We start from the raw sequence: 20,837 nt of genomic DNA, 5'->3' as shown, positions 1-20,837 counted from the left end.
AAATCACAGTATGTGGTTATCACAAAGACGGGCTCAAAACGTATGAACAGTCAGAGTAAGCCTGACCTGTGGTGGCGCAGTGGATAAAGTGTCCACCTGGCACACTGAGGTCGCTGGTTCGAAACCCCAGGCTCCCCTGATCAAGGCACATATGGGAGTTGATTGATGCTTCCTCCTCCTCCCCCCTTCTCTCTCTCTCTCTCTCAAATCAATAAAACCTTAAAGAAAAAAAAAACCCAATAAAAACAGCGGTGAGGCCTGACCTGTGGTGGCGCAGTGGATAAAGCGTCGACCTGGAAATGCTGAGGTTGCCGGTTCGAAACCCTGGGCTTGCCTGGTCAAGGCACATATGGGAGTTGATGCTTCTAGCTCCTCCCCCCTTCTCTCTCTATCTCTCTCTCTCTCCCTCTCTCTCTCCTCTCTAAAAATGAATAAAGAAAAACAAATAAAAAAAACAGCAGTGAGGGTTGCACAAATATGGGAATAGACCAAAACCACTGAAGTGTACACTGTCAACTGGTGGATTTCATAGTATATACATTGTACCTCAAATTTAAAAAGTAGAAACAATGTAATTGCCGTCGCTGGAATGAAGGAGAACGCTCGATCCCCTCCTGCTTTCCTTGCAGAAAGAGAGAGAGACGCTACTGAAGCAAGCAGGGCAGACACGGAAAACGCTTTATTTCCAGGAATTACAAACGCAGGGGAAAGGCCGGGAAAGGGAGCGCGGTTGCAACCTGCAGCCAGGAGGGATGACCGCCCGAGTCCACTTTCTAACCAGGAACACAACGGGGGATGACCTGGTGACCCAGGACAGGACGTGGACGCGCACAAAACTGGAGCTCGCTGTGCACAGACGGGCTCCCGCGCGTGATCCAGAAACGACGAGACGGAGTCCACCAACATCCCCTTGAGCCGTGGTGTCCACCTCAGCACCCTGTGGCTGCTTCGTCTGACTGACCGGACGACCAGGACTCGTACACCAACTTGGCAGCCACCGTGTCCTCCACCGCCATGCCTGCAACGGACAGACATTCGGGTCACTTCTTTCTGGTCAGAACAAGAACAGCTCTTCCTGAAATGGCCTAGGACCGGCTGATTCTAGATGTACCATCTCTGGTGCTGCTGATGCCCGGCAGGGGGACAGAGACGACACGGTAAGCTCGGGCTCAGCGGGTCTGCGAAAAGGCCAGGCGAGGCGGGGAACGGGACACTAAAAGCAAGGACTGCCCGCCAACCAAATTGGAATTGTGCATCCAAGTTAGTGCAGGGCTCAGGAAACTGGCCGTCACGGGCCCGAGGGGAGTATTTTAGGTCTGGGGGCCACCACGCCTCCACCTGGGCGTTCTGGTTAGTGCAGAAGTGGTGTGGACAGACAGCAGCCAGGTAAGCCCAGGGGCCAGGTTGTGTTCCAGTCAGACTTCCTTTAGGAACACCGAGCTGTGAATTTCACGTCATGCTCACCTGTCACAAAATCTTATTTTTCTTTTTCTCCCCTAAACATTCGAAAAATGTAAAAAGCATTCCTAGCTTATAGGTCCCACAAAGTCAGACAGACAGGCTGGAGTTTGCCGACTCCTGTTCCAGTCCAAACCCTGCATCCTTCAGCGATCCCTCTCTGTCCTGTTGCTTTAGATACACACCTTCGCCTCGAATGGGTCAATGTTCTTCAAGGGCTGGAGCTGGTGAGTTTATGGATTTTTATAGCCACCACCACAGCACCCAGTCGGAACCTGACGTGTAGTAGGTGTTTCATATACACCTGCTAGATGGGCGGGTGTGGCAATCAACCAATCCCAAAAGTGAGAAGACAAAAATTGCTCAAAATGGCCCTGGCCGGTTGGCTCAGGGGTACAGCATCAGCCCGGCGTGTGGACGTCCTGGTTCGATTCCCGGTCAGGGCACAGAGGAGAAGCACAGTGGAGACTGCTTCTCCACCCTTCCTCCTCCTCTTTCTCTCTCACTTCGCCTCCCGCAGACAGTGGCTTGACTGTTCTGAGCGCATCGCCTCTGAGCACGGAAGATGGCTCTTTGGAGCTCCACCTCAGGCACTAAAAATAGCTCAGTTGCGAGCATGGCCCCAGATGGGCAGAGCATCGGCCCCAGACGGCGGTTGCCGGGTGGCTCCCAGTCGGGCTGCATGCGGGAGTCTTGTCTCTCTGCCTCCCCTCCTCTCACTTGGAAAAGAAGGGAAAGAATTGCTCTAGAGGGGAGAGCAGATTGCTGGAGAGTTCTGTTCCCTGAAGGGGCTGGCTAACCCCTGATCTGCTCTGAACTCTGAGCCTTTCGGACACAGCTGGGTCAGTGTGATGCCTTCGACCCAGGATCTGGGTAAGGCTGCTGCTGCCTTCGCCTGGCTCCCTGTGTGTGAGATATTTTTTAAATATTTAACGGCTAGTGAGACACCAGGAGTGACCACCTGGCATAAGCTCAGGGTGGCAAGAACTTCTTGTTCTGCTAAGCATTCAAGCTTGGGAGGCTCGATCATTAGAAATACGGAAGATCTCATATTTCAGTGTTTCAGGTGTTTCGGCTGAATACCATGTATGTCTATTTCCTTAGCTCTGACGGGGCAGGAAGCTGGGCCGAGAGGCAGAGCCAGCCCACCCCCTGGGGGGCTCCTGCCTGAGCCTGCGGGCTGGTAATGGGGCTCCCTGTGGACGCTGCGCTCAGGTCAGCAAGCAGGAAGGTGAGAGAGGAGGGAAAGGGCCGTCGCCGGCTGTCCCCCGAGTCTCTCTCACGTGGGGTCTGCTTCCCATTTCCTGTAAGTTCCCCATCTTTTAACATTTTACCCCCACCTCTGGAGGATAGTTTCATTTCGATCTGTGTCTCAATGGCAGACTGCCGACGCTTGCCGTCTGCAAATAATTTCACACGCGCACCTCGCTTCACGTTCACGAGAACTGAGGTTAACAGGTGGTGAAGAAACCCTGGCGTGGGGTGGGGGGATGTTCCCCTGCTCAAGGACGCATGTCCAAGAAGCGGCAGAGAAGAGGTTCCATCCCGGGGCTGCCCGGTTCCAGAGGTCAGGGGCTTACCAACGACGCGATGAATTTCACGGGTCGGTCACGGAGCCCCGCCTGACCCACTCCTTCTCCCACCGAGGGACAGACCGCCTTGTGCTCCGGTTAGGTTAGATCTGTGCCCTGGATGCAATGGCCCTTACCCAAAGACTTGAACACTGTGGTCTTCTCACGGTGGGCTGGTTTCACTCCCTTCACGACCTCGCCCAGCTCAGCGAAGATCTCCGCCTGGGAGAGGGACACACACAGGCACACTGACCCAGGCCGTGGAGCTCCGGCCGGTCCCAGCCACTGTGTCTAGCTTACCCGGGGAGGGCAGGTGGATAAGAGACAAAGTTGGTAAACAGACCGTCTATAAACCAGGTGATGTCCGGGGGACGCTTCTTCCCCCTGGAACCCTTTCCGGGTACTGTGTGCCTCTGTGATACTCTAAATGCAGAAATACAAGTCTGTGGCCAGGGGGCTGTCCTGCCAGGACCCTGTGTCCATAGGGAATAGGCATGTTCTTCTCTCAACGCTGAATTTGGCACCCCCCCCCCCATTCCCGGGCTTGTATGCCTTGATTACAAAAGAGAAATAAGGCCAGAGGGTGGCCAGCCACTGCCCTCCTTTGTTGGCCACGTTGGGAAGGTTTCCTGACAGCAACAGGCACTCAGGTCCTGACCCGGGACAGCCCCGCCCCCGGGACAGCCCCGCCCACTGGGACAGCCCCGCCCCCCCGGGACAGCCCAGCCTACAGGGACAGCCCCGCCCCCTGGGACAGCCCAGCCCCCGGGACAGCCCAGCCCGCCGAGGAAAGTCCAGCCCCCCACCCCAGGACAGCCCCACCCACCGGGACAGCCCAGCCCACTGGGAAAGCCCAGCCCCCCGGGACAGCCCAGCCCCCCGGGAAAGCCCAGCCCACCGGGACAGACCAGCCCCCCACCTCCAGACAGCGCAGCCCACCGGGACAGCCCAGCCCCCCTGGGACAGCCCAGCCCCCCGGGACAGCCCAGCCCACCGGGAGAGCCCAGCCCCCCACCTCCGGACAGCCCAGCCCACCGGGAGAGCCCAGCACCCCGGGACAGCCCAGCCCCCCCCCCCCCGCCCCCCCCCCGACAGCCCAGCCCACCGGGACAGCCCCGCCCCCCGGGACAGCCCAGCCCCCCGGGACAGCCCAGCCCACCGGGACAGCTCAGCCCACCGGGACAGCCCAGCCCCCCCGGGACAGCCCAGCCCCCCGGGAAAGCCCCACCCACCGGGACAGCCCAGCAGGCCTCTCTCTCCCTGGGACCCGGGACGGCCGTTTGGGAAGCAGCACCCCCACCTCCCCGAGAAGAGGCTCACCCCCGAGAGGAGGACATCTCCAGACTCTTTGAGGGCGGCCTCCCGGGAGTCCACGTACAGCACCGCCTGCTTCATAAGCACGTCGTCCAGCTCCCGCCAGTCGGGTCTGCTGGCGCCGACCGCTAGGAAACACCAGAACAGGCCCTCAGCCCAGCAGCAGTCCCGGGGGACACGGAACACACCGTGGAGCGGAGCGGAAGACAGGAGGGGGACAGGTGGTGGGACAGACGGCACTGGGAACAGTCAGATTTGGAATGCCTCCTTTCTTCTTCTTTCTTTGTAACAGAAACACAGAGAGAAAGAGAGAGAGAGGGACAGATAGGCACAGACAGACAGGAAGGGAGAGGGATGAGAAGCATCAATTCTTCGTTGCAGCACCTTAGTTGTTCATTGATTGCTTTCTCATATGTGCCTTGACCAGGGGGCTACAGCAGAGTGAGTGACCCCTTGCTCAAGCCAGTGACCTTGGGGTCATGTCCATGATCCCACGCTCAAGCCAGTGAGCCTGCGTTCAAGCTGGAGACCTCGGGGTTTTGAACCTGGGTCCTCTGCATCCCAGTCCAATGCTCTATTCACTGTGCCACCGCCTGGTCAGGCAAGAATGCCTCATTTCCCCCAGGCCAACCCCTTCCAATCAGCCGGACTGATCACTCATTAACAAGAAGAGTGCTGCCGGTTTCCTCCCCATTCCTGTCCCGTTTCATTCCCGAGAGATCGTGAGGCACATTAGCATTCACAGCTGCCTTCTAATTGTGGGATGTTTCACCCATATTATTCATGGTCCCTATAAGCTAACTCCATGTCTGAGTCCCATGTAAAAGATGCACTAACTATGGCTCAAAGAAACGAAGGTGTCTGTCAAAGTTATGTATCTAATGTGTGTCTCCCTGCGGTTCTGAGACGGTGCTGCTTCTCCCACATCTCTTCCGTACATGGGGGCAGTGACTTCCGAACCCAAACCCCGAAGCACAAGCATCACTTGCAGCTTTTTCCTACATCACATTCACTCCTGTTCCTCACCCCCACCCACTTCTCTCTGAACTGTGACAAGAGAGCTCGTGTCAGGGTCTCGGAGAAAACCCAATAAAAAGGCACACAGGAGAAGCACCCATCTGCTTCTCCACCCCTGCCCCTCTCCTTCCTCTCTGTCTCTCTCTTCCCCTCCCGCAGCCAAGGCTCCATTGGAGCAAAGTTGGCCCGGGCGCTGAGGATGGCTCCGTGGCCTCTGCCTCAGGTGCTAGAATGGCTCTGGTCACAACAGAGCGATGACGCAGATGGGCAGAGCATCGCCCCCCGGTGGGCATGCCGGGTGGATACTGGTCGGGCACATGTGGGAGTCTGTCTCTCTGCCTCCCCGCCTCTCACTGAATAAATTTTTAAAAAAAGTAAACACGCTGCGTCCCAGGCCGAGCTCCCACCCTCCACAGAGCCACAACCGTAGCGGTGCAGAGGGCAACACAGAGGCCACACCCAAACCCCACGGGGCCAGGCTGGTGATGAGCAGGAGCAGAGCTGGTCAGAGGTGGACACCAGACCCAGAGAAGAGAGCAGGCCCCTCTGAAGGGGACCAGTCGCTCAGCTCCGGCTCACTGGAGGGGAGAGAGAGAGGACACAGGGGAGGGACCACGTGTCCACTCCCCTGTGGGAGCAATAGCTCCCACTGCCGGCTATTCTGATTTCAACAGAAGCAGGGAATCTATTTCCTATTTCCCTGTGCTCTTTCTTGACTTTTCTTTCTTTTTTTTTTTTAGAACTTTCTATGGTCCAAACTAAACACATGTGCTGGCTGGACCGGGCCAGGCTGCCCGTCCGCCCGGCCGGACCCCGGAGAGCCCTGTGCAGCCCCCACACCGACACAGACAGCCTTCAGTGCCGCCCGGTGTCCTGGGCGTGGTCCCTCCCCTGTGTGCTCCTGGCTCTGTCTCTCAAAGGGAGTCGAATGCAGGCGGGAGGTGTGAGGAGCTCCACAGAACAACAGCACCAGCGAGCGAAGCTCGTCAATAAATCATGAGGCGGTGGGGAAACCACAGCAGCCCCTCGGCGGGGGGCTCATTGCTCCGTTTCCCCGGTTCTTCTGAGCAGGGATGTCCTCCCAGGGCTGTGTGAGGCTGCACAGCCGGAGAGATGGAGTCGGGCCAGGCAGCGAGGGGCGGGGGTCTGCCTCAGGCTGGGTTCCTCCTGCCTGCTGGTGGGCTTCAGTGGGGGCGGGAATGGGGGAGGGTGCATTAGACCCTGGCTGGTGGGGTGCAGGCCGGGTGGAGGAAAGTGGGAGGCAGGCTGGGTGTGAGTGAGCCTCCCGCCCGCCGGGCTGTCAAGTAAAGAAAACTCTGTGGTGGGTGTTCCCCCCCCCTCCCCCACTCCACGGCACCCGCACACACTTCTCTCAAGTGTACTTGAGGCCTCTGGGAACACAGACACCAGTTCTGTCCTCAGGGCAGGGAGATGGAAGGGGTGTCTCTTGACTCAAAATCAAGCTGAGCCTCCTTCCTGGGGAGGGATTCACAATGGGAGAGGGGGTGGGGGCGGTCTACCGCCACTGGCTTTGAAGACGGAGCATCCACCCCACGGCAGGGAACGTGGGGTCTGCTTCACGGGGCAGAGAGGGACCCCAAAGAAGCGGGCACCGCCGTTGACAACGTCCGGGACACGTCACAGCCGCGGGGGCCTGGCCTGGCGGACGACCCCATGCTCCAGATGAGGCTGCGGCCTGGGCACCGCGGTGATTTCGTCCCTGGTGAGTCAGGGAGCCAGCTAAGCCCCGCCCACACCCCTGAACCACAGGAACTGGGAGACAAGACCTACGTGCTGCTTTGAGCTAAAAACATCAAGTCGGTTTTGCTGTATATTCAATTCTTGTTCATTTCACCAAGAACTGCTTTCTTCTGAGGTCCCAACTCCTTTCAAGAAGTGATCATATGGTCTAGAAAGCCAGGCTCCATCCGTCTCTCCCCCAGACCCACATCCTCACACCAGTGCCTCTGGGACTCAGACCCTCAGTTTCTCTGACCCGTTCCTCAACCGCGCCAGACCGTGTTCCCCTCTCAGAGCTTGAGAAGGACCTCTCTAGTTCTCCTATCCGGTCACTTCTTCGCTGTCTCTCTCTCCTCCGGAGAATGTTAGCGCCAGGCATGCGGTGACCCTGAGGGCTGGTTTACCGTGACCACCCCAGGACCTATGTATAACACAGTGCCTGGCACCGAGGAGGCCTCCAGCAAACATCTGTGAGTGAACGCATCCTCGTCACGCCTGGCTCCTGAATGCTCATCTGCCAATGGGGACAGAGGTCTTAGATTCTGAGCTCACACCATGGGCCTGTCACTAAAACACGGGGCAGGGACACAGCACGGTCACACCCTCTCGTCTTTGCCTGATCGCTCACCAGAATCCAGTCTTCTTACTGAAAAAGATAACGCACAGTAGTATTTAAAAGCTTGGGGTCTGAGGGTAGGGTGCCTTTGTCCAAGTCCCAGCTCTTAGCCCTGGCCGGTTGGCTCAGTGGTAGAGTGTCGGCCTGGTGTGCAGGAGTCCCGGGTTCGATTCCCGGCCAGGGCACACAGGAGAAGCACCCATCTGCTTCTCCACCCCTCCCCCTCTCCTTCCTCTCTGTCTCTCTCTTCCCCTCCTGCAGCCAAGGCTCCATTGGAGCAAAGTTGTCCCGGGCGCTGAGGATGGCTCCATGGCCTCTGCCTCAGGTGCTAGAATGGCTCTGGTTACAATGGAACAATACCCCAGATGGGCAGAGCATCGCCCCCTGGTGGGTGTGCCGGGTGGATCCTGGTCAGGAGCATGCAGGAGTCTGTCTGACTGCCTCCCTGCTTCTCATTTCAGAAAAATACAAAAAAATACCAGCTCTCGCCACTAAGAACCTCTGACTTTAAGCAAACTAGCGAGTGGCTTAGTCTCTCTGTGCCTCAGTTTACCCATCTGTGAAACGGGGGTTGTGACAATAACAGATCCTACCCCATGAGGTTACTGTAAGGAATAGATAATACAGAGCAGACATAAAGAACACAGACCAGCACCTGCAACAGTAAGCATCCCCCACAGACCAACTCTGCAGCTCGCTGCCCCCGCGGCCGTTTGAGGGTCTTCAGAGGACCCCTACGTTTCCAGGTCTACCATCCAATCACATATTAAAAAAAAGAAAACATTCACATTTCACATTAACCATCTCTTGTACTGTAATTAATTTTTTTGTTGTTGTCATTCTCCATGTGAAGGGTACATGAATCATCTGGCTTTGTCATTTAAATTTCATGACATTTAAAAACCGAGCTGTGACTGATCATTTTGCCTAAGGCAGTGGTTCTCAAAGTGTGCGCCCTAGAAGATTTCCAGGTGCACCGTGCGGTATTCCAGAGAAATACGTGCCTATTGGGGCATAACTCAAAAAGTGTAACATAAAAATGTTTTTTTAATGTCAGAATAAATTTAATTTTGTCATATTTTATTTCATTTAATTACCATAAAAAGCACGCTTGGACTTCATTTTCTTTAATGTTTGACTTAATTATTATAACATATTTCTTAGAAATTTGGATCTAGTGCACCTACAATTAGTGGTAGGATTTTAAATGCGCCCCGACTTCAAAAAGTTTGAGAACCGCTGGATTTCTGTGGAAATCCTCTTTAGTTTTAGGTTTGCGGATTTGGTTTCACGTTCTGGAGCGGGTAATGCTTTTCGGGGCCCCCCGTGCTCCTGAGGCCCTGGGGAAGCATGGGCCTCCTGCAGGGGTGACCAGAGCCCTGTAGATGCCGCTCCCGGCCAGCCCAGCGGTGACCCGGGCCACCACCACCACCACCACCACCGGCCGCGGCTCAGGAGGCCACTCTGCTTACCGTTGATGTGAGCCCCCGGCTTCACCCACGCGCCAGACAGGATGGGCTCTGTTGCCATGGTGACGGTGATGATCACGTCGGCGCCGGTCACGGCCTCCTGGACCGACGCGCAGACCCGGACCTCTCCTCGCACCGTGTCCGCAAACTTCTCTGCGTTCTCTCGGGTGCGGTTCCATATCCTCACCTTGAATTGGGGGCGAACGAGAGGGGGGCGCAGGGATACCGTGACTGCCTGGCTGTTTACATAGTCGATCGAGCCCACTCTGGGGTCAGGGCGGCGCTTATTCGAATCATCCCAGAGGGAGAACGGACGTAAATCGGGGCGGCCACGTGGCCAGCTATCTGAACATGGCCTCTCTCTACAGAAGGTGGAGACGCTTGTCAGTCCCGGCCCAGGGCAGACGGCGTCACTCGCTGAGTCGCTAACGTCACACGCCAGGCAAGTTCTGGGCCCAGACGGGCTGAGAGACCACCCTGCTCCCTCTCACTTCTGCCCCTGGGGTGGGCCACCCTCACTCAGGCTCAGCTGGCGTGTCTGTCAGATGCGAGTGATAACCAGGCAAAGTCAGCACGACACGACGTTAGGATTGGGACCCCGGAAAGGAGTCCTACCGGGTGTGGGGTTATCCCTGGCGGTGCTCCGCATGGAGGAAGTCGGTCTCGGAAGGGAATGTCGGGGAGGAAAGATCTGAAGAGTCTGAGGAGTGGACGGACGGTCCAGCAGAGGGAGAGGGCAAGTGTGGCCGCTACGATGAGAGCCCTGGGGGTGGGATTCTAACGCTGACAGCTTGCCTAGCAGACATCCAGGTCTGGGCAGAGGCTGGCTGTCGGCCCTCCACTGATAATAAGACCTAGGCGGTCTCTCACCAGGAAATACGACAAATACCGGAAGAAACCCAAGTGTAAATCAATTCCACATGCCCAGTCAGTCCCAAGAAGACGGTTAACCACACCGCCCTTCGTGACAGAAAGCTGTGCAACTATTGTGCAAAGATGAAGGGCTCTGGAAAAGTAATACCGTGAGAACAACCAAAGAAAAGACAGGCTACAGGACTCTTATTATCGGACACGACTAACACGCTCTTATAAAAAGATCAGAGGAGACTGGAAAGTGGAAACTGCTGTTGTGTTTTGAAAACCGATAAAAGGGCATTTTTCTTTTGTTGTTTTCCTTATCGTATGCCTTTCCCAAAGCAGAGGTATTATTTTTATCCTTAAAAAAAAAAAAAAAAAAAAAAATCAAATCATCGGCCCTGGCCGGTTGGCTCAGCGGTAGAGCGTCGGCCTGGCGTGCGGGGGACCCGGGTTCGATTCCCAGCCAGGGCACATAGGAGAAGCGCCCATCTGCTTCTCCACCCCCTCTCCTTCCTCTCTGTCTCTCTCTTCCCCTCCCGCAGCTGAGGCTCCATTGGAGCAAAGATGGCCCGGGCGCTGGGGATGGCTCCTTGGCCTCTGCCCCAGGTGCTAGAGTGGCTCTGGTCGTGGCAGAGCGACGCCCCGGAGGGACAGAGCATCGCCCCCTAGTGGGCAGAGCGTCGCCCCTGGTGGGCGTGCCGGGTGGATCCCGGTCGGGCGCATGCAGGAGTCTGTCTGACTGTCTGTCTCTCCCCGTTTCCAGCTTCAGAAAAATACAAAAAAATAAAAATAAAAATAAAAAAATCAAATCACAGCAGAATCAAATTGCAGCTGGAATGGTAAACCAGGACCTGGAAAAGGCGGCCCCCCCACTTGGCTAGAAATAAGGGGTGCTGTGTCTCCTCTCCAGACCGCACTCCTAGTTCTTGGGTCCATCACCCCGAATATGTCAAGACTCCCAGATTCCACTAAGAGAAGCAAAGAGAGACGGGGGGAGGGGGGGGTCAACAGGACAAGTGAATGTCCTCTGGAACAGATAGAATACAATCCTTTGACTGACCAAGTAGGCTGGCCGCCTCCTTGTGCAGACCCTGTGGACTGAGAAACTAGGAAGAGCTGATTCAGGCCTTGCCCCCAACTCTCGACCTAAAAAGGGCATGTTCTAGAGGGGACCCTCACCCTAACCCTGTTGCAGCGAGGGAGCAGAGACAAAGGTCACGGCCACTGTCCCCTCCCCCACACACTCACGCCCCTTCCGGCCCTTCCTGGACTTACCTCCTTGTAGGAGAACTGCTCTGTGAAGACCTCATAATGGCTGTAGGCCTGGACCCCAGCCCCAAGGATGCTCAGCACGTCACTGCTGGGCGGCTTCAGAAACTGTTTGAGAGACACGAGAAGGAAAGGGCCCAGGTGGTCACTAGAGAGAGCCGGGGGAGGAGCAAACACTGTTTCTGTCTCAGGTCCCCCGAGACCTGGGCCACCCTCCCCGGGGTAACCACCGTTTGACTCTGTTTTCCTGAGTCTGGCGTGTTCAGATGAAGCCTTAGAGAGATAAGGTCGAGTTGAGGGAATACAGACAACAATGTTGCATTATAATCAGCAACAACTTGCTCAGAAATTAGAACTTAATTATTCTAATCGCTAAAAAATGAAGAATAATTATGTAACACAATAGAGGTGCTAATTATTGCTACAGCGGCAGGCAGTTGTATGACCATAGATAAATGAACTGAATGAACACATTTTGCCCCTTAAATTGACCATGTTGCCTGAAAAGTAAGAGTCTTCTTCACCATTCATGACTGGCCAAAAGGAGCCTCGGGAATATTACCAGATGTTCACCTCTCTTCTAGTGGTACAAGGAGAAAGACCATTCTGTGACATAAACCACAGTTCAAAGAATCTGCTTTGAAAAGTTTTCAAACTGGCAATATCCACAAGACTAGCACGCTTAAGCATCTGTCCAAGAAGAACTAGGTGATTTTTCTCCAACTACATCAATACTTTTCTGTTCTGCCAATACCAATCCTATTCTTAGCAGTCCACTTGGGCTACAGAAATTGTTACAGTGTCCTGTGAAAGTGATCATCAACCTCTAAAACAGCATGTCTCATTTTGATAACTTTCCTTTACTCGATCATTTGTTGTCTTGCTAGTAATGTTGTCATCGAGATGTCTTTTTGTAAACAGTACAAGTTTATCAAGTTTATTAGATGTATTAAACGGTAACAGGATCAGCGGCACTTCATTCTTTTCCTGGAAGCATGCGGATAATTAAAAACAAGTGTAGGAATGTGCCAGGTTTCTCACTTAAAACAAAGAGTGGGAAGGTCTGTGTTTCACTTGCATTTGCTAAGTAAAACCTTGCATGGGCTGGCCCTCTGATCTCTCTAGCCCCCCCATCACACCATGTACTCTTACCCTCCAGCCACACCCCCCCCCTTACAGTTCTAGAAGCACATGTGCCTCTGCCAACCACAGGGCCTTTGCACAGGTTCTTTCCGCTGCCTAGGATACTTTCTCTGCCCCTCGTGAGTAACTCTTATTATCCTTCAACTCTTAGCTCAGAGGTCCCTCACACAGGAGAAGCCTTCCCCAATCCTACAGGACTCGGTCAAGACCCCCCCCCCCCTGCCGTGGTACACGCTCAGAGCACTTCACCCCTTTCATTCAATGTGCTTGGCAGGGTTGTAATTTCACATTTAGTGGCGTGATCTTTGGATTGATATCTGTCTCCATGAGCGGACTCAGGGCTTCCCGAGGGCAGGCACTGCATCTGGTCTCACCCACCATTCCATGCCCCCCAGGCTGAGCACGGTGTCCGGCACCTGGTGGACACTCAGATATTTGTCGAATCAACGCTCACCAAGGATAAACCCTGACACACACACACACACACACACACACACACATATATAGAATGTCACATTGAGAAGGCGTGTCACAGTCCCCAACCCAGACGCAAAGAAGGCACAGTGTCCCTCAGACCTGAGGACTTCCTCCTCCACCCAGAGCCCTAAGGGAAAGAAAAAAGAAAAACATTCCACTCTTACAGAACAAAAGGTAAAACAGACCCCTTGTTCCTTCCGGAATAACCCGTCTGAGCCCCCCAGGAATAGCGCCGTGCCGTGCCAGCCCACACTCTGAACCGTCAACGCGGTGATTCTCAGGGCCTTCTGGGAGTGCGGGTCCCTGTCAGTGCAACAAGGCACCGCGGAACCGAGAGGCGGGTCTAGAACACTCCGGTTCCAACACCTGTCTGATCATCAGAATAAACCAGAGACTGTTGAAAAGAAAACAAAAAACAAGTCTAGGTTCTTGGACCCCACCCTCAGAGATTTTAATTCAGAGTTTTGGGAACACCCCCCCCCCAAAAAAACAAAACCCATTTTGAATTCCCCAGGTGATGCTGCCGCATAGCTTGGGTTGGAAGTTACTGGTCTGGGGCCGGAAGACCAGGCAGCCTTGGGAGATCCTACAGCTGCCTTGTATGTGATTTCAGGAAACCCCCGTTTCCACTTCCTTGTGCATTAAATGAGGTCCATCACACGTCCTCACTGAAAACCAAGGAGAATGGGCTGGAAATTAAAAAACAAAAAAACAAAACCAGACTCCTTTACCAGTGTAAGGCAGTGAGTGTTGTTGGAGTCACTCTGTTACTAAACCCATACCAACAAACATTTCTAAAGAAGCCCATTTACAATTTTTATTTGAGTTGGGTCTAGATATAATTTAAAAAACAAAACCCGGCCCTGGCTGGTTGGCTCAGTGGTAGAGCATCGGCCTGACGTGCAGGAGTCCTGGGTTCGATTCCCGGCCAGGGCACACAGGAGAAGCGCCCATCTGCTTCTCCACCCCTCCCTCTCTTCTTCCTCTCTGTCTCTCTCTTCCCCTCCCGCAGCCAAGGCTCCATTGGAGCAAAGTTGGCCCGGGCGCTGAGGATGGCTCTGTGGCCTCTGCCTCAGGTGCTAGAATGGCTCTGGTTGCAACACAGCAACGGCCCCGATGGGCAGAGCATCGCCCCCTGGTGGGCATGCCAGGTGGATTCCGGTCGGGCGCATGCGGGAGTCTGTCTGACTGCCTCCCCGTTTCCACTTCAGAAAAATACAAAAACAAACAAACAAACAAAACCAGTTCATCCAGGTGCACACTTCGTCTGCTCCCTTCCTGTACAATTACCAGATTAGTCCTCCCCCTTCCCTCTCCACTGACACAATCAGCAGCTGAACACCTGGTCTCTGTGGGTCCAACCCTCCCCGAGGTCACATTTCCTTCCTAGTTAGGCTCCGTAAACCGGGGCTCCCACACCTAGTCCTGGTCCATCGAATGTGGAAGACTGAGGACTCCACCCGTCCCCACACTCGGTTTTCTGGGCCCCCTTTTCTCCTCTAACCTCTAAAAATACTTGCGTGTGCTGTAGGCTGCCCAGACGCTGCTTAGGGCACCATGCCCTCACCACCCCCACCCTCTCCCCAGCCGTCTGGACTCCATGGCACCTTCTCAGTGAAGTCTTCTCTTGGGTTATTTAAAAATCTCCCCAGTCCCCAAGTCTTGGTTCTGCTTTATTGTCAACCTTCTAACAATATTTTTTGTTGTTGTTGGTGGCAGTGTTTTCTGCAGGTCTGTGTGAGTGTGTGTGTGTGAGTGTGTGTATGACTGTGTGTCTGTGTGTGAGTGTGTGTGTGTGTGTGAGTCTGTGTGTGTGAGTGTGTGTGTGAGTGTGACTATGTGTGTGTGTGTCTGTGTGTGTGTCTGTGTGTGTGTCTGTGTGTGTGTGTGAGTGTGTGTGTGTGAGTGTGTGTGTGTGTGTGTGAGTGTGTGTATGACTGTGTGTGAGTGTGTGTCTGTGTGTGTGAGTCTGTGTGTGTGAGTGTGTGTGTGGCTGTGTGTGTGAATGTGTGTGTGGCTGTGTGTGTGTGTGTGTCTGTGTATGTGAGTCTCTGTGTGTGTGGCTGTGTGACTATGTGTGAGTCTGTGAGTGTGTGTGTGAGTGTGTGTGTGTGTGGCTGTGTGAGTGTGTCTGTGTGTGTGTGTGAGTGTGTGTGTGTGTGTGTGAGTGTGTGTGTGTCTGTGTGTGTGTGTGTGAAAACAAATCCTGGCATAGCATTAAACTCAAGAGAGGTTTGTCGTCGTTTATTTTCTTAGCAAATCATACTACGTCGTTCACTTTTTGTTTACTGTCAAACTTCCCCTGTTGGTGCCGCGCTGTTTTGTCCCCTGCCATACCCCCGACAGTGCCCGGCACATGCAGGACCTCGCGAACACCGGCCAAGTGGACGCGGCAGTCCGGCTCGGACCTGTTTGGCTCGCTCCTCTGCATCGTGTGCAGGACCGGCTCTAGCCTACATGGACACCGTGGGTTCACCAGAAACCCTGTGGTGGTTACAGGGGCAAGAAAGCAGTGTTGGGAGTCAAATGGGGTCAAATTTTAAATTCTTGTTCTGCCACTTCTAGCTGGGTGATCTCGGGAAACTCACAACCCCTCTCTGAACCACATTTCCTATACCTGGAAAATACAGATTAGCATATCTACTTTGCCAGACGGAGGTGAAGACCAGCAGTAACGCACAGAAGGGACCTGGAACGGGCCCAGCTCAGTCGACGGACGCTAACACATTCGTGAACCACGGCGCTCACCGGACAACCCATATTTGGCATATGGAGTTAGTGTCCACAGGAACTTGTTTTAAAGGTCCTCGCATCTCCCTTAGACGTTCAAGCTTGAGACACCCACCCCACCCACCAGCTCCGTCCACAGCCCAGCCGGGCACTGACCTTACCTTGGTGGCGATGGCAGACACTGCAGCTGTGCGCTTGGCCGTGATGACGTTTCCGTCCATGACCTTGGAGGAGGGGACAGGCAGTGAGCAAGCAGCAGCCCTATTTACTACTTCCGCGAACAGAAGGCGTTCTCAAGGGGCAGCCCTGGGAAGTATGAACCTGTCCTACAAAGAGCACGGGATCGGTGTCGGACCTGGACCCAATCCCTCCACTTACAGGAGATGCGACTCTAAGCACGACCTTCCCCGCCTGCAAAACAAAGGCAATGCCAACCACCAGAGGCCTCTGGTGAGGAGGAGATGCACTGGCACCTGGCACACCTGGAAACATCCACACACGGTGAGTCCTCAAGAAAAGCCCGTCTTCTTGGGATGCTCAAAACACCAAATTAAGGAGAAACTGGAAAAATAAGTCACTGACATCTGTAGAAAGGCCATGAAACTACTTCACTGAAGGAAGGAAGGAATAAAGGAAGGAAGGGAGGGAGGGAGGGAGGGAAGGAGGGAGAGAGGAAGGGAAGGGAAGGGAAGGGAAGGGGAGAGGAAGAAAGAAAAGCACAGTCTTCGAGAGTACAGGTCAGGTCCTGGGCTCACACTGAGGAGGTCTGAAGTCCAGCCATGCCCCTTATTAACCACCTAAGCCTGGGTAAGGAAGTTGGGCATAGTTGTTTTATGACTAAGTTTCCTCCTCATTTGCAAAATGGGGGTATACTATTACTCACCTCACAGAATGGTTCTAAGTATTACATGAGTTAATACATGTCAAGTGTTTAGAACTGTGCCTGACACATACAAAGGGCTTAATAAAAGTGGGCTACTGCTTGCTTATTTATTTATTTATTTATTTATTTTCTTTCTTCTTTCTTTCTTTCTCTTTCTCTCTCTCTTGTTCTCTTTCATTCTTTCCAGTGAGAGGAGGGGAGGCAGAGAGACTGACTCCCGCATGTGCCGCGACTGGGATCCACCTGGTAAGCCCACTAGGGGGCCATGCTCTGCCCATCTGGGGCGTTGTTCTGTTGCTCAGCAACTGAGCTCTTCCTAGCACCTGTGGTAGAGACCATAGAGCCATCCTCAGCTCCAGGGGCCAACTCACTCCAATCAAGCCATGGCTGCAGGAGGACGGGGGGGGGAGGGAGAAAGAGAGAGCGAGAGCGAGAGAAAGAAAGAAAGAAAGAAGGGGAAAGGGGTGAAGAAGCAGATGGGCGTTTCTCCTGTGTGCCCTGACCAGGAATCAAACTCAGAACATCCACACGCCAGGCCAAAACTCTACCACTGAGCCAACCGGCCAGGGTCTTGCGATTCTCTCATACTGTGTCATTAAGTGTTAAAACCGGCCACTGGGTGCCCCTCAGAAAAGACTATCACGGGTTACAGAAAAGGATTACAGAACACTCTTCCATGTTACAAACAGTTGCTAAATACATATTTCCTTGGCTACTGTGTATATGGAGTAACTGGCACAGGGCCAGAAAGAATGATTAAATCATTACTTCTACAACATCACTCACTTGAAGCAGCAGTGAGCTCTACGCTGGGTTATGAATCTTCAGGTAGTCCTAGAGACAGATTCATGGTCCCTGACAACCTTCCCTCTCACTGGTATCCAGTTGTTCAGAGCAAGGCATGGGTGGCCATGAATAAAACTTCCCTCACTCATGGTGAATTAATGTCCAGCTCGGCTCTGGGCCCAGGACCCCCCACTCCCACCCCAGGCAGGGACTTGCTCACCGCCAAAAGAGAGCCATTGCTGGGCTCAAAGAGCAGCACAGTGGCCTGGTGGGAGGGAACAGTGGAGGTGGGGCTGTGGCCCTCGTAGAAGGTGACCAGCTTGGTGGTCAGAGCGTCCTCTGCAGCGCTGTAGGCAGGCATGACGCCCAGGAAACTACAAGGAAAGAGGGAACGGCTTCAGCCCCTTCCCACCAAGGCTGCGGTGTCCTGGGAAGGTCCCAGACACCCTCCTTTCTCCCGCCTCCTCACTGCCCTACTGGCATCTCCCTCCGCCATTTCTCGGTCCTTCCCCCTGGCACGAGGCACAGCAAGTCCAAGAGTCCAGCTCGAAAGGAGAAAACTCATCCCAGTTCGGACACTTACTAACTGGGCCACCTTGGGTACGTGACTTAACCTCTCTGAGTCTTAGTTTTGCCACCAGTAAAATGACTGCCTTAGAGCGAGGTGCCTCCGGTCAAGCGCGCACTTGGCACGGTGCGGCGCGCGCTTGGCACGGCGCGGCGCGCACGGATTGGGTGGCCGCCGCTATCAGCCGGGATTAGGCAAGCCTCCCTTTCTTCCTCCCTCTGTTTTCCCTTCGTCCCTCCTCCTCCTCCTCTTCTTACTCCTTCCCCGTCTCCCCAGCCCCCCGGCCCCGGCCTTCCTTACTCACCCTCTGTGCTTGGCCACCGGCACCACGGTGCGCACCGGCTGCGTGACCCCTCCGTCCGGGCCGCTGGAGAAGTTGGCCAGAGCCGCTTCCAGAGACGGGATGAGGAGGCTGGAGCAGTGGAGGTGGCCTTGCACCTCAGCCGCGCTCAGAAACGCCGGCGCCCGGCTCATCGTGCCGCCTGCCTTCTCACCCCAGCGGGCACGCAGCGACCGCGGCTCCGTCCCCGGCTGCGCCCGATGCGAGCGAGCTGAGCGAGCGCGCCAGGCTCCGCCTCGTGGCCACCACCCCGCTCCGGGGGGCGGAGCAAGGCGGGTCCACCTCCGCCACAGCTGGGGGGGGGACAGCTGGGTCCCTCCTTCCTGCCGCCGGTCCCCCCGCCTCCCTGCACTGGAGTGGACGGGGCGGACTAGACGCTCGTGTTCTTGGGTCCAGTTTCTCAGTTCCTGCGACGAGCTGTAGTCGCCGTCCTTGCGCGGCGCTCTGTGGGGCTTTCCTCCCCGCCAACCCCGCTCTGGTCTCTCCCTGTCCTCCTGTCTGGAGGCGAGATCCGGGCAACGGATGGTGGAGTCCCCTTCCCTCCCTTTTTTTCTTAAACTATTGCAGTCTGCTGGGAAATCTTAGATGAAAAGAGGACGTTATTTAAAAACAAAAACAAAAACATTTTTCTTTTGAGTCTGTCCCCATCTGGAGTCTCCGTTTCCACTCATTCCTTTAAATTACACAGTTTCTCTTAGGATAAGTTACTCAGCTAAACTTCACCTTTAAAAAGCGGGGAAAGTCACATTAAAAAGCCAAAATGCAGAAGACGACTTAGATGGAGGTCTTTTCTTTCAAACCGACAAAAATATCTTATCCTTGAGAGGAGGAAATAAAACAGTGTGTACAACAGAAAGGTAACAGAGGACGCAGCGTGGTAGATACCGGCTGCCAAAGCAGTGATACGAAAATAGAAATGCTTTTGATTAATTCCAAGAAAAGAGGGAAACCATTTTGACCAGGGGAGGTTAGATGAGGCTTTTATGAAGGATGGGGGAATAAACCAGGCGAAATAGAAAGTTAATAATGATACTAACGACACCCGGGACCGGTTATTGAGTCTACCACTCCAGGCAGCCCGCCATGCCGTGGATGGGCACCAGCTCCTTGCATTATACGCTCTCTGCTGTGGGCAGGAGTTGTTAGGAGCCTGACTGTCCATTTGAGGAGCCCAGACCAGAGGTGGAGAAAGGCTTTGTCCAAAGCCATCCAGCAAGTGAGCAGAGGAGTTGGGATCTGCCCTGGAAGTCAGACTCCGGAACTCGACTAATAATTGTAGGGGCGTTATATACAAATTTCTGAGAGATATGTTATAATAAAGTCAAATATTAAAGAAAAAAATATAAAGTCCAAGCGTGCTTTTACGGTAATAAATGAAATATATACGACAAAATTAAATTTATTCTGACATTAAAAACATTTTTATGTTACATGTTTTGAGTTATGCTTTTTAGAATTCATTAAAAAAAGGGGGTTAAAAAATTTTAAAAACGACACAAAAAGTTATATTTATATATATATAGATACATTCTTCAGGGGTAGTCAAGCTTTTTATACCTACCGCCCACTTTTGTATCTCTGTTAGTAGTAAAATTTTCTAACCGCCCACCGGTCCCACAGTAATGGTGATTTATAAAGTAGGGAAGTAACTTTATAAAATTTATAAAGCAGAGTGACAGCAAGTTAAAGCATATAATAATAATTACTTACCAAGTACTTTATGTCAGATTTTCGCTAAGTTTGGCAGAATAAATCTTTATAAAACAACTTACTACAGTTAAATCTATCTTTTTATTTATACTTTGGTTGCTCTGCTACCGCCCACCATGAAAGCTGGAATGCCCACTAGTGGGCGGTAGGGACCAGGTTGACTACCACTGCATTCTTAGTAAGATTTTGTAAATTCTGCAGGTCCCAGTGTGAATGTGTTTTTTTCATTCTTGTGTTTATGAGAAACATGAGCCTGATGTGTCCTAACGATTATTCCAGGGGTCCCCAAACTACGGCCCGTGGGCCGCATGCGGCCCCCTGAGGCCATTTATCCGGCCCCCGCCGCACTTCCGGAAGGGGCACCTCTTTCATTGGTGGCTAGTGAGAGGAGCATAGTTCTCATTGAAATACTGGTCAGTTTGTTGATTTAAATTTACTTGTTCTTTATTTTAAATATTGTATTTGTTCCCGTTTTGTTTTTTTACTTTAAAATAAGATATGTGCAGTGTGCATAGGAATTTGTTCGTAGTTTTTTTATAGTCTGGCCCTCCAACGGTCTGAGGAACAGTGAACTGGCCCCCTGTGTAAAAAGTTTGGGGACCCCTGATTTATTCAATGTTTGGGCATATATTTGAAAGGCAAACTCTCATTTCCTCATCAATACATTGAAGAATTCCTCTCTTTTTCCTCTTAATTGTGTTGAGTGCAGAAAACCCCCACCATACATATCATCTTAACTTTATACCAAACACAGGATAGAAGAAACTTGCCTCCAGTCTTTCTGGGGAACATGGGGGGGTAGTGTAAACAATACAGCACCACAGCTGAACAGCCTTTTGCAACCTAATCCAGCAAGTGAGGTGGGGGGTTGGGCAGACTGTCAGCTTA

The 20,837-nt window shown here is 53.4% G+C and overlaps 1 protein-coding gene across 1 annotated transcript; it reads right to left on the bottom strand.

The window, feature by feature from the left end:
• Positions 1-664: 664 nt before the first annotated feature.
• CRYM (crystallin mu) lies at positions 665-18,445 on the bottom strand. The gene is made up of 8 exons (XM_066380091.1): positions 18,204-18,445; positions 17,552-17,705; positions 15,824-15,886; positions 11,319-11,420; positions 9,189-9,372; positions 4,350-4,471; positions 3,167-3,251; positions 665-1,018 (listed from the first exon to the last, which is right to left on the bottom strand). The coding sequence occupies exons 1-8, from the start codon at positions 18,371-18,373 to the stop codon at positions 930-932; spliced, it is 969 nt and encodes a 322-aa protein (XP_066236188.1). The 5' UTR covers positions 18,374-18,445; the 3' UTR covers positions 665-929.
• Between the last annotated feature and the right edge of the window lie 2,392 nt (positions 18,446-20,837).

This window comes from Saccopteryx leptura, chromosome 4 (genome assembly GCF_036850995.1).
Source record: "Saccopteryx leptura isolate mSacLep1 chromosome 4, mSacLep1_pri_phased_curated, whole genome shotgun sequence".
Taxonomy (NCBI): Eukaryota; Metazoa; Chordata; class Mammalia; order Chiroptera; family Emballonuridae; genus Saccopteryx; species Saccopteryx leptura.
The sequence above is the reverse complement of the archived record's forward strand: the minus strand, read 5'-3'. Positions and strand labels throughout refer to the sequence as shown.

What these genes read in the sequence shown, in the direction of transcription:
- CRYM (XM_066380091.1), bottom strand. Translation starts at nt 18,373, where the DNA reads ATGAGCCGGGCGCCGGCGTTTCTGAGCGCGGCTGAGGTGCAAGGCCAC. An exon ending in GCAATGGCTCTCTTTTGGCG is followed by an intron (nt 15,887 to 17,551) that starts GTGAGCAAGTCC and finishes CCCTCCTCCAAG; the next exon opens with GTCATGGACGGAAACGTCAT. An exon ending in TGTCTGCCATCGCCACCAAG is followed by an intron (nt 11,421 to 15,823) that starts GTAAGGTCAGTG and finishes TCTCTCAAACAG; the next exon opens with TTTCTGAAGCCGCCCAGCAG.